The sequence below is a fragment of the Ipomoea nil genome, unplaced genomic scaffold (genome assembly GCF_001879475.1).
Source record: "Ipomoea nil cultivar Tokyo-kokei standard unplaced genomic scaffold, Asagao_1.1 scaffold1026, whole genome shotgun sequence".
In the NCBI taxonomy this organism is placed as follows: domain Eukaryota; kingdom Viridiplantae; phylum Streptophyta; class Magnoliopsida; order Solanales; family Convolvulaceae; genus Ipomoea; species Ipomoea nil.
Window position 1 is genome coordinate 3,750,283 of NW_017617454.1, and position 13,272 is coordinate 3,763,554.

At 30.4% G+C, this 13,272-nt stretch overlaps 1 protein-coding gene across 1 annotated transcript; it reads left to right on the forward strand.

Annotated features, from left to right (window-relative positions):
• Nucleotides 1-4,118: 4,118 nt before the first annotated feature.
• On the forward strand, nucleotides 4,119-7,638 carry LOC109180262 (cysteine-rich receptor-like protein kinase 2). Its single transcript, XM_019329752.1, has 8 exons — nucleotides 4,119-4,492; nucleotides 5,413-5,813; nucleotides 5,915-6,037; nucleotides 6,140-6,267; nucleotides 6,409-6,619; nucleotides 6,712-6,934; nucleotides 7,034-7,184; nucleotides 7,289-7,638. Exons 1-8 carry the CDS (start codon nucleotides 4,119-4,121, stop codon nucleotides 7,526-7,528), a joined length of 1,851 nt encoding a protein of 616 aa, XP_019185297.1. The 3' UTR covers nucleotides 7,529-7,638.
• The last annotated feature ends 5,634 nt before the right edge of the window (nucleotides 7,639-13,272 follow it).

A 13,272-nucleotide genomic window follows, 5' to 3' on the forward strand; every position in this document is an offset into this window, starting at 1 on the left:
GTTATCACATTGAGTTCATAATTGAAAGCAACAACATCATTATAAATTTAAGAAGCAAAATAATTGAAATCATATAACTTATCATTTTGTTGTACGTTTTGATGCATATTAAACTATATTTGCAAATTACATTGTATTTTGTGCAATCCATGTATGGATGCTTTTGGTTGTTTTGGTATTGGTTAAACAAATGCATCATATACTATTATTTTGTACAACTTAAGATATTATTTTGTAACAAGAGTATGATAATAAAAATTTATGGAGAGAATTTGAGAAAATTTTACAAAATAATCAATATATCTTTTAATAATTAAGAAATTCAAAATAATTAAGTTGTTAATATACATTAATTAACAAAATTTTTGAATAATAGATCGAAACGGTCACTTTCAACATAATTAAAGGTAAAAATTTGTATATGATAATAATTCATAGTCTAAATCTACAATTTAAGTATAATTAATTAATGGACTAAAACTGTTATTTTTCCCAGTTAAAACTAAATATTGATTAATTAAATCTAACATTTTGTGCTCAGATGGCATGTAGTGACTTCTATGTCATGAGATCGAGCCTCAGTGGAGGCGTTGTTAACTCTTTGTGCTTCATTAGGTTGAGAAAATATGTTTAATTTGAACAGATATTACAATATAATAGAGTCAGTACCATTCAAAAAAAAATTAAATCTAACACTTGTAATGTTGATTTAACCCAAGTGAATTTAATCTGCAACTTGGATTCAAAGTAAACCAAATAATATCAACACCCCCGCTCACACGGGACCGTTGCCCTAACGAAACAATTATACCGTAATTGGTGTCCAAGTGCAATCGTTATGCGTTGGACCCGTGTCCAGCATGCTTGCTGGACACGGGTAACAGTGCTGTTAGGCACTGTTATCTCCTTTTTTTTTTTTTTTTTTTTTTTTTTATTAATTTCAGACGCTTCGTTATAGGAGTATATATTCATAATTTTATTACTATATTATTAATAACTGTACATTCATAACTCAATAACTGTACGTTCATAACTCTATAACTGTACCTTCATAACTCCATAACTGTACATTCATAATTTTCGAAGCTCTATGTTTACAATTTTAGAGCTCTATGTTCATAATTTTATCACTATATGTTCATAATTGTAAGTTCATAATGTTAGAGCTCTTTGTTCATAATTCGATCAATAACTGTACATTCATAATTCCGTAACTGTAGATTCATAATCTCATAACTGTAGATTCATAACTCCATAACTGTAGATTCATAACTCCATAACTGTACATTCATAATCTTCGAAGCTCTATATTCACAATTTTAAAGCTCCATGGTCATAATTTTATCACTATATATGTTCATAATTGTAAGTTCATAATGTTAGAGCTTTGTGCTCATAATTTCATAATTGCATAACTGTACATTCATAACAGCATAACTGTACATTCATAATCCAAAAAAAAAATAACGCCGTTAACGGCAAAACGCGCGCGAATTTTTTTTTTAAAAACTAAATGACGCGTTTTTTTTGAAAAACGACGTCGTTTTGGGCCGTGTCCACAATTCACTGTGGACACGGGTCCAGGGCATAATTTGCCGTCCAAGTGTGGCCCCTTCAGTCACGAAACGTTATGTTGTGAGCACGTACCCATCTTGTAAGGTGGGCACAATTCTATATTCATAATTTTTATACTATAAATTCTTAATTTCTATACTGTAAATCTATAATTTCTACATTGTAGATTCATAAAATTTATACTTTAGATTAATAATTTCTAAATCATAGATTCATAATTTAAATACAGTAGATTCATAATTTCTATACTACAGATTCATAATATTTGTACTGTAGATTCATAATTTATATACTGTAAATTCATAATTTCTAAATTGTATAGTTATCAAATTATGAACATATAATTCTCTAATTTGTGAAAACAGAGTTCAACAATTGGAATCTAAAATATAAATTTTATGAATCTACAGTATAGAAATAATGAATCTATACTATAAAAATTATGAATCTACAATATAAAAATTATAGATATAGAATCGTGCCTACCTTGCAAGGTGAGCGCGTGCTCACACGACTCACCCCTATTGACATACTGGTCAACGTTAAGGTCTTCATCAACGAACACCTTGCCTCACGGTCAAGTTATCTATTCAAGGGCTTTTGTCCAAAATAGAAGAAATAAATATTTTCATGACAAAAAAAATATAAAAAAAAATTAGATATTTTCTTAAAGGATTACACTTGTGTGAAACTGTCTCACAGATCATTATTCGTGTGAGACGAGTTGAGTCGAGTCGAATTAATATGCAAATGTCATACTTATATGCACAAATGTTATATTTATATGCTTAAATGTAATAATAATCAGGAATAAATTTTTTGTTACTTATAAGGGAAAATGTAATATTTTTGTATTTTGATGTAAAAGTATTATATTTTTCATAAAAAGTATTACATTTTTAATAAGTAATGTTGACAAGTGCCCCTTACTTATAAGGGAAAATATAATACTTAAAAAAAATGTAATACAAGTTACATTAATTAACTCATTGGATTCAAAATAAAATGATGATTTAATCCATGTACAAAGTAAATGAGACATTATCCTTTTCAAAAAAAAAAAAAAAGTAAATGAGAAATCAACATTCATTTCCAACGAAGTTTAATTCATGTACAAAGTAAATAGGCACACACCAGCGCTTGTTCTCCAAGCATGCCTGTAAATAATTATTGTGCATTATTAAAGAAGTTCACAAGTTCAAATGGAAATGTGTGTTTTTATTATACACAACTCTCTCTCAATATATATGTATGTGTGTGTACGTAAAAGTCTCATAATAACACCAAATATGGAAGTCAAAATATTGAAATATATACCAAATAAAACCAAACAATTACAATGGAGGACTTCGAACCAGTGAAAACCAAGACCCAAATTGTCAAGGCTTTTAATTTTGCCAACCGGCCAGTCAATTATCATCTAGAATTGAAGATGACATTTGATGAATTAGGTTCTTGTATTTGTGTATTTATGAGAATAAGCCCAGAATCGACGTTAAATTTGGCGTGATAGTAACTATGGCAGTTTTTTTTTTTTTTTTTTTTTTTTTTTTTTTTTTTTTTTTCATGTAATACCATCTAGATTACCTTAGGGAATGTTAGATTGCTGAGAATTTGGTTCACGGAATGTTAGATTACCTTAGGGAATGTTAGATTGCTGGAAATGTTAGATTACTAGGAATGTTAGATTTCTGTGTTTGGTTTAAAACTAAGATATGTAAATAAGACAACGGTAATAAAATAAATTGATTAAAACATCCAAAGCCCAACATTAGTAATAAAACAAGAGAATGTGAGATTACCTAAGAAATTGGAAGGTATCTCACATTCCCTTCCAATAACTAAAAACTTAATCCGGAAGTTATCAGATTTCCTGGAAAAGTTACATAACCTGAACCAAACATAAGAATCTTATATTACAAAACAAATATAATCTTGATTATCTTATATATAATCTGAACCAAACGCCTCTTTAAAGTTTTGAAAGACTGATGCCTGGTTTGAAGCGTTACGAATTAGAGAATGATAGCTTTTAATTTGACAGGGATTTTTTTGACATTTTTTTTCTTTTTATAATAATTTAAATGTTAATATTTTTACGGAGTATTATATCATTAAAATTGCTTGGAATTTGAAGGAAGTAGAGAAAATGATGTTAAAATTGCTATGATATAGCAGTACGTAAGATTTACTTTTGAATTTGAAAGAAATTTGTAGGAATGAAAATAGGCGGTATATATATATATATATATATATATATATATATATATATATATATATATATATATATATATAGTTTTTTTTTTTTGTTTGAAAACCAACACATCAAATAGATATATTGATGAATAAAATGTTGAATACCAGACTGAAAGCTGGACCACTACCAGGATCAACCGTCTTGACCACTTCATCATGAGCCAAACGATTATACGATCTACTAATGAAGCGGACAGAACATGACTCAATAGAATCTAATTGCTTACGGCAATCACTCAAAGACAAAACCAAAAAACGAACAAGGAACGGAACTACTGGCAATTTATATGGGGGCAGGCTCAGGCGGCAGGTGGTGGTGGTTGGCGGTGGTGATCATGGTGGTATCAGTATCAGAACCTGCGCTCTCAGACCCACAAACTAACCAAGTAGGCATGCTGGATTGCACTGCCTTCAATTACACCGACGTACCAGATTCTATGAGGGCACTGAACGCCACCTTTGCTGATCTGAGAAACCAGTTATCCAGCGGCAACAAACGCTTTGCCACCTCCACTCAGCAGCCTGTGTACGCAATGGCGCAGTGCCGAAACTACCTCTCCACGGCGGACTGTGTCGCCTGTCTCGACGCCGCCGTGGTTGCAACCCGGAACTGCTCCAAAAAAACCGGTGGTTATATCGTTTTTGATGGCTGCTTCCTCAGGTGATCGAGTTTTCTGCATATATAATTTAATTTTCATCATATTATTTTAGATCAAAGTTGTTATACCATGAACTAAACTTTACCTTGCATTATGCACCTACTACAATTAGCCTATGATGCACCCGCACTTAACCTATTATCGAACTGTCTTTAATAAATTATATACTTGCATTTATTTAACGTATTATAAAAATTTGTGTGAGATCATGTCTTTTGAGACAGATTGTGTTGTAGGCAATTAGGTGTGTAAGTATCACAATTTTAATTATAAACATTAAAATATTTATAATTAGTAACAATTAATTTTATCCTAAGTAGTATTATAATTTCACATATAAGTATTATAATATCTATTATAAATAACATTTTATTTATTTTAAATTGGTATAAAGTTTTGTAATAAATATTACTCCTTCCGTCCCATTTTATGTATCTGGATCGGTTAACGAGGCTTGACTGAAGTTATTTTTAATTTAATTTTTTGTAATATTAAGTTTAGTATTAGTATACGAATAAATTCATATATTTAGAAATTACACTAAAAGAAATATTAAATACAAAATATCAAATTTAAAAATAAAAAAAAAAATACTAAAGAAAATAAACAAAGAAAAAGATTTGATTTAACAAATGAATACTAAGTATGACAGATAAAATGAGAATGTGACAAAGGAAGTATTATTTATATCAATAGTAACAAACAACTATATATTTTAAATCTGACAAGTGTGACTCTTTATTTAGGTGCATAATCTGTTAATTAAAGGTGTGCATAATCAGTTAATTAAAAGTGCCCATAATTTGAATATCATTTAAATAACCGTTTACATAAATCCTAATAGATGGTATAATTTAAGTTGTTATGAACTTATGATAATAAATTATAAATAAATACCTGGAGGTGTTGTGTTTTTGTATAGGTACGAGAACAGTTACTTCTACGAGATGATTAAAGGTTACGGGACCTATCCAGTTTGCGGCACACGAACTGCCCCCGACCAATATGTTTTCAATACGACAGCAAAACAAGTGCTATATGAGCTTCAACTTGCAACCCCCAGAATTAATGGCTTTTTCGCCGCAGCAAAGCAGGAGGCCTCTGCTGGTGGTGCTGCCGCCTTTGCGGTGGCACAATGTATTGAAACAATCGACGAAATTGGGTGTCAGGCATGTTTGACAATAACTTACAGAAACATACTGCTTTGTTTATCAAAATCTGCCGCTGCAAGATCTGTCGCCCCAGATTGCTTCATGAGATACTCAAACAAGCGCTTTTTCCCCAATAACCAGACAACTAACCTAGCACCCTTCCTAAAAACAGGTATAAAATCGGTTCTGTTCTCTTAATGTTTCTTAAGCAGCTAGCACTCGTTTTTACCCTGCAGATTAACTGCTAACATCTATCGATCTGATCTTCTCCAGGGAGTTCAGGAAAGAAGAAAGCTATTATTGCAGGTGTAGTCAGTGGTGTGGGAATCATATTGGTATTAGCAGCCATTTTCCTTTGGTATAGACAATCAAAAAGCCCAAAGGCTTCAAGAAGAGGTGAAGCTCAATCGTTTAGTGGCTAATTTTACCCTTCTTTTAGTTGATACATAGAGTTTTCACTGTTTGGTTAACTTATGGACTGTCTTCTTCCTTCTATAGGCAATATTTTGGGGGCAACTCAGTTCAGAGGTTCAGAGAACTACAGATATAAAGATTTGAAAGCTGCAACAAAGGATTTCAGCAAAGAAAATAAATTAGGTCAAGGAGGATTTGGTGATGTATACAAGGTCAATACCAAAGATTCCACTAAAGAGAAGTCAATTTCACTATTTCCCCATTCTTTTTCTTGCTCATATTATTACAATTTGTCAGTGAATTGAAGAAACTTCAGAAACAATAACCAAACCCAGTCTTCTATGACTAAATAGGGCACGCTACAGAATGGGAATGTGGTGGCAGTAAAGAAACTGACAATAATTTCCAGTAGAGCAATGACAGACTTCGAGACTGAAGTTATGCTTATTACAAATATTCATCATCCCAATCTCATTCGTCTATTGGGATATTCTGGTGATGCAGACGAGCTGCTACTGATTTATGAATACATGGCAAATGCCAGCCTTGACAGATACATATATGGTGGGTGCCCCTAAAACATATATTGTTATTGTGATCTGGCTCTGATCTTGTGCTGGGGTTTATAAAGTTTTCCCATTTTTCATGATTGGCAGGAGAGAATCGGGGGATGCTGAATTGGATGCAACGGGTTGATATAATATTTGGTACAGCTAGGGGTCTTTCCTATCTGCATGAGGTGTGCATCATACACAGAGACATAAAATCCAGCAATATACTACTAGATGATGAATTCCAACCAAAAATAGCTGATTTTGGTTTGGCGAGGCTTTCACCTAAAAATAAGAGTCATCTTACCACTAAATTTGCAGGGACTTTGTAAGCCTAGCTAACAGCCTCATTTCTTTGCCACATTTTCTTTTCCACATCTTTAATTTCAATTCACTAAATTATGCTATTGCATGTTGCATGCAACAGGGGATATACATCGCCCGAGTACGCTATTTATGGTCATTTATCAGAGAAAGTTGACATCTACAGCTTTGGTGTTGTGATCCTGGAGATCATTAGTGGGCGAAGGAGCACTGAAATACGAGTTGAGCCTGTAACTGAGTATCTCCTTGAACTGGTAATTAATGTCAACTTATCTGAAGAGTGAAGAGGCTGATTTATATATGTTGATATCTTCAACAAATTATTTGACTTTTGCATTGCATCATTTTATAAATACAGGCATGGAAATTGTACGAGAATGAGGAACATCTAGGACTAGTGGATAAGAGTTTAGGCCCAAATGAGTATAAAGCAGAAGAAGTGAAGAGAATGTTGGAAATTGCATTAGTGTGCACACAATCACCCTCCAATCTAAGGCCAAGCATGTCAGAAGTGATGGGCATGCTTTCAAGTATTGATGGCTCAATCATTCGGAGACCCCAAATCAGGCCTACTATTATTACTAATAATTTCTATTAGAGGGTACCTGCAGTCACTGCAACACCTACTAATGCCACCATTTCACTTTCTGAATTCTCAGGCCGCTAGCTAGCTAGGCTTTTAGAAACGAAACGAAAATGATATATGGATTCTCATGGAATAAATTTTTTGACATTTTTGTGATTTTATTGATAGAAAGTAGTTGAAAATTTTGGTGGGGAAGGTGTTATTTGTACACAGGTTGATATTGATGATGTAGAAATGGAAGTGGAAGAAGGTCTAATTTCTCACTGGAATATGTTGCTGCTAAACTTGCTGCAAATGTAGTTAAATCCTGGCACAGAAAGAACATTGAAGGTTACCTTTAATTTTTGAGTTCTAAGTATGCAATTCTGGAAAGGATTGCCCTGACAAATTAGATGCCAACAGCACACTCTGGAGCTGTTAATAAGGACCTTGCGGAACTGTTATATTGGATTGGAAGAAGAATTTCAGTGGACATTGGTTAAGTAATATTCAATCATATAATGTCCTTTCAAGGGAGTAAAGAAGCCTAAGTCTCCTTACTATTTTCAAGCCTAATCTACGTTGTTATGTACAAACAAGGCTTGGTTTTCAAAAAAAAAAAAGTACAAACAAGGCTTTAGATAGAAAATATAACTTTGAATAGTTGGAACTAGTAGAGGTGGTCACGGATTGGTTAGTCCTTGATTAAATCTTTGGTTAAAAATAAGTCTAACTAATCTGTGTGGGTACGACCTTACTCATCACTATTGCAATTTATAAGAGTAAATAATTTATTATTTGTTGGATTCGACACCCATCATCTACTTTTACTTACAAGTGCATGTAAGTTTACCTTGTTGACATTCATGCACCTAGGTGCAACGTACTACTTATAACTATATGTGCACCTAGTTATAACGTTAGTTGCACTTAGTTTTGATGCTCGGTATTTACTTACACTTGTAATACATTTTACCTGCACTTGTAATACATTTTATATGCACTGAGATGCACTATATGAAACTGCTACTTGTACTTGTAATACATTTTACTTGCACGTCGATGTTCAATTATTTATTGGGACCCACACAAAAAAATAACTTATCAGAATCCGCCGCATAGGGAGTAAAATTTAGAAAGTAAAATTAGGGAGTAAACTACTTATAGATTTTGTTAACATTAACAATTTATTTTGAATTTCTAAATTAGTAAAGGATATATATTGATCATTTTGTAAAAAATTTCCAAATTTCTTCCATTAATCTTCATATATACGTTACTTTTGCTAAATACTTGTTTGTCTTGATTGAGGAAGAATTTGAGAAGCAAAAATGATAAGTAGAAAATTACTTAGATTGAAAATACACTGATTTGTAAGTTTCATATTTTTTTGAAAAATCAATCTGTCGATTGTATTAATTGATGAAAGCTATAATAGCATCAGGAGGGATAGACTCCCAATACATAGAATGTTCCTGTGTAAAAGCTAACGAAGCTAAAGTATGCGCATGTAAATTAAACTGTCTAGGCACATAGCTTAACGAAACAGAACTAAATAAGGACATCATTGTCTTGCACTGATCAATTACTAACCCAGTGTACGAGTGAACGGGCGTAGTTTGGTGATGTATAGCAGCTCGCAGAACAATACAATCCGTGAGCAGCTCGGCTGAATTTGTAAGTTTCATATATATGTTAGTTTATTACAATTTTTTCTTTTGTTGAATGTAAATAATTGCTCTCCGATCCCTCTCTCTCCCTATCTCTCTCTAATAGTAAATTACTCGTTTTGTTATCACATTGAGTTCATAATTGAAAGCAACAACATCATTATCATTATAAATTTAAAAAGCAAAATAATTGAAATTATATACTTAGGTTATCATTTTGCTGTATGTTTTGATGCATATTAAACTATTTGCAAATTACTTTGTATTTTGTGCAATCCATGTATGGATGCTTTTGGTTGTTTTGGTATTTGTTAAACAAATGCATCCTATATTATTATTTTGTACAACTTAAGATATTATTTTTTAGTAAAAGTATGATAATAAAAATATATGGAAAGAATTTGAGAACATTTTACAAAATAATCAATATATCCTTTAATAATTAAAAAATTCAAAATAAGTTGTTAATATATATTAACAAAATTTTAAATAACAAATAAAAACTTTCACTTTCAACATAATTAAAGGTAAAAATTTGTATATGATAATAATTCATAGTCTAAATCTATAATTTAAAGTATAATAATTAATTAATGTACTAAAACTGTTAATTTTCCAAAGTTAAAACTAACTATTAATTAATTTATTTTTTTGAAAGGAAACTAACTATTAATTAAATTTAACACTTGTAATGTTCATTTAACCCAAGTGAATTTAATCTGCAACTTGGATTCAAAGGGATCGGAGCGTTATGTTGTGCAACCGTGTGCACCTTGAATTGAATCTATAATTTTTATACTATAGATTCATAATTTCTATACTATAGATTTATAATTTCTAAACTGTAGATTCATAATTTCTGTAATGTATATTCATAATTTTTAAACTGTATAGTTATCAAATTATGAACAGATAATCAGTGATTTGTGAATACAGAGTTCAACAATTGGAAATATGAACATTGAAAATTATGAACATAAAATTTTGTAATTGCGAATATAAAGTTTAATAATTATGAATCTATAGTATAAAAATTATGAATCCAATTTCGTGTACACCACTGTTACACAGCATAATTTGCCGATTCAAAGTAAACCAAATATAACACCCCCGTTCACACCGTACCGTTGCCATAACGAAACAATTATACCGTAACTGGTGTCCAAGTGTGGCCCCTCGAGTCACCCCTATTTACATAGTGGTCAACGCAAAGGTCTTCATCAACGAACACCTTGTCTCACGTTCAAGTTATCATCTATTCAAGGGCTTTTGTCCAAAATAGAAGAAATTAAGGGATCATTTACTTCATTTCTCTATTTTTACATTTTCAATTTTTTATTTCTCTAATTTTTTAATTTCCCTTCCCCATTCCTTCAGTTTTTCATTTCTCTAATTTTCTAATTTTATTCCTCATTCCTCTAATTTTTAATTTTTTTTTATTTCTCTCTCTCTCTCTCTCTATATATATATATATATATATATATATATATATATTATGATTTTTTTCAAAAAAAATATAAAATATGATTTTCTTAAAAATAATTTTATAATTCGTTTCATCACATAAAAAAATTCAATACACAAACAATAAATGTAAAAAAGGTAAAAGAAAATTACTAAATAAATAACAATTATTTCAATCATTTTAAAACTGCACATAGTTTGATTGCACAATAAAATGCGCAAAATTCCATTAAATACAATTATCTCATATAACATTTGTACAATAAATAAATAAATTAATAATAATAATAATAATAATAATAATAATAATAATAATAATAATAATAATAATAATAATAATAACACTGTGTGCACGTTAATAATAACTAGTATTTGCCTCGTGCGATGCACGGACAAATATTTATAAGTATTATTGTAATGTTATGATACAAAACAAAATTAGTTTTATTATAAATGTAAGTATACTTATACAATGTAATATTTAAATGTTAAGACAATAAATGCATTCATATTGCTAATCTCATTTGCAATAATGATCTTACAAAGTTAAACGGACAGAAAAAGATCCGGACCACCTCGTGATTTACACACAAAAAAAAAATAATAATGATCTTACAAATCTATTAATATGCAATCACAATTAGGCGGAAATTTTTTTTCCCTACTTGATTTTAATTTACTTTACCTAACTTTCTTTGTAAATTATTAAAAAACTAATAAAAATTACAAACTATTAAAAAGTTAGTGTGTATATATATATATATATATATATATATATATATATATATATATATATATATATATTTGACATTACAAAAATAAAAAATAAATCAATTGACACTAAATAATATAATATAATAAAAAATAAAAATTTTAATATAACAAATGCTGGGCCAATATATAATTACATTTTTTTAAAAAACTTTATGGGTCAAACCTATCCCTTGCAGCAGCCCATTTTTCCAAAGCCCACTCACACTTTTAGAGAGAGCTAGTATTCTGCTTTATTATATATATATATATATATATATATATATATATATATATATATATATATAAAAGAAGATAATAATAATAATAATAATAATAATAATAATAATAATAATGTGTGGAATACATGCACAGTAGGAAGCCTGGAATCGTAAAAGAAGGGAAAAGGGGAAAAAACGTTAAGGGGAAAACAATATGTGAAGTACGTACACAAGGGAAAAGAAAAAAACGTAAGGGAAGGACGCATGCACAACAAGAATCGAACAATTGACCTCACACTTTCACAACACTATTCACCGGCATTTTGTCTCCAATTTTTCATTTGGAAAGATCTAAATTAGTGTTATCCAAAACAATACATAAAACTGGAGAATGGAGAGAAGAGAGACAATTAGAGAAATGATTTTAGTAAACAAGTTTTTCATTTTCTATTTTTCCACTCCTCCAATTCTCTATTTTTTCAAAAAATTCTTCATTTTTTCATTTTGATAAACAGCCCTAACTTTTTCATGACAAAACAATAGACATTTTCTGAAAGGGTCATATTTTTACAAATCATTATTCGTGAGATGAGTTGGATGGGCCGATCAATATGTTCAATTGTAATACTAATCAGGAATAAAAAATTTGTTACTTATAAAGGAAAATGTAATATTTTTACATTTTGATGTAAAAGTATTATATTTTTCATAAAAAATATTACATTTTTCATAATAAGTAATGTTGACAAGTCCCCCTTACTTATAAAGAAAAATATAATACTTTTGAAGAAAAATGTAATACAAGATACATTAATTAAATCATTAGATTTAATATAAAATGATGATTTAATCCATGTACAAAGTAAATAAGACATCAACATTCCTTCCCATCGAAGTTTAATTCATGTACAAAGTAAATAGGCACACACCTCCGCTTGTTCTCCGGGCATGCCCGTAAGTAATTATTGTGCATTCATGTAAAATTTATTATGCATTCATGTAAAATTTATTGTGCATTACTAAAGAAGTTCACAAGTTTGAATGGAAGGATGAGTTCTTATTTATACACAACTCTCTCTCTCTCTCTCTCTCTCTATATATATATATATATATATATATATATATATATATATATATATATATATATATATATATTAAAGTGACGAAAAACACACCGAAAGGACCATTTTTGCTACAAAAACGTTAGTCGTGGACCTAAATTGCAAAGTTTGAAACTCGTGGAGAAAAACTGAAAATGTCACTATAGTCTTGGGACCAAAAGTGCAAAAAACTCATGTCTCCCATTGTGTGTATGTCAAAGTCTCATAATAACACCAAATATGGAAGTCAAAATATTGAAATACTATACCCAAATAAAACCAAACCTATCAATGGGGGACTTCGAACCAGTGAAAACCTAGACCCAAGTTGTCAAGGCTTTTAATTTTGCCAACCGGCCATTCAATTATCATCTAGAATTGAAGATGACATTTGATGAATTAGGTTCTTGTATTTTTGTATTATGAGAGTAAGCCCAGAGTCGGCGTTAAATCTGGCGTGATAGGAACTATGGCAGGTTTTTTTTTTTTTTCATGTAATACCATCCGACTTTTAAAGTTTTAAAAGACTGACATCCAAGCACCTTGTGCTCACCACTGTAGCTCCCCTTGAG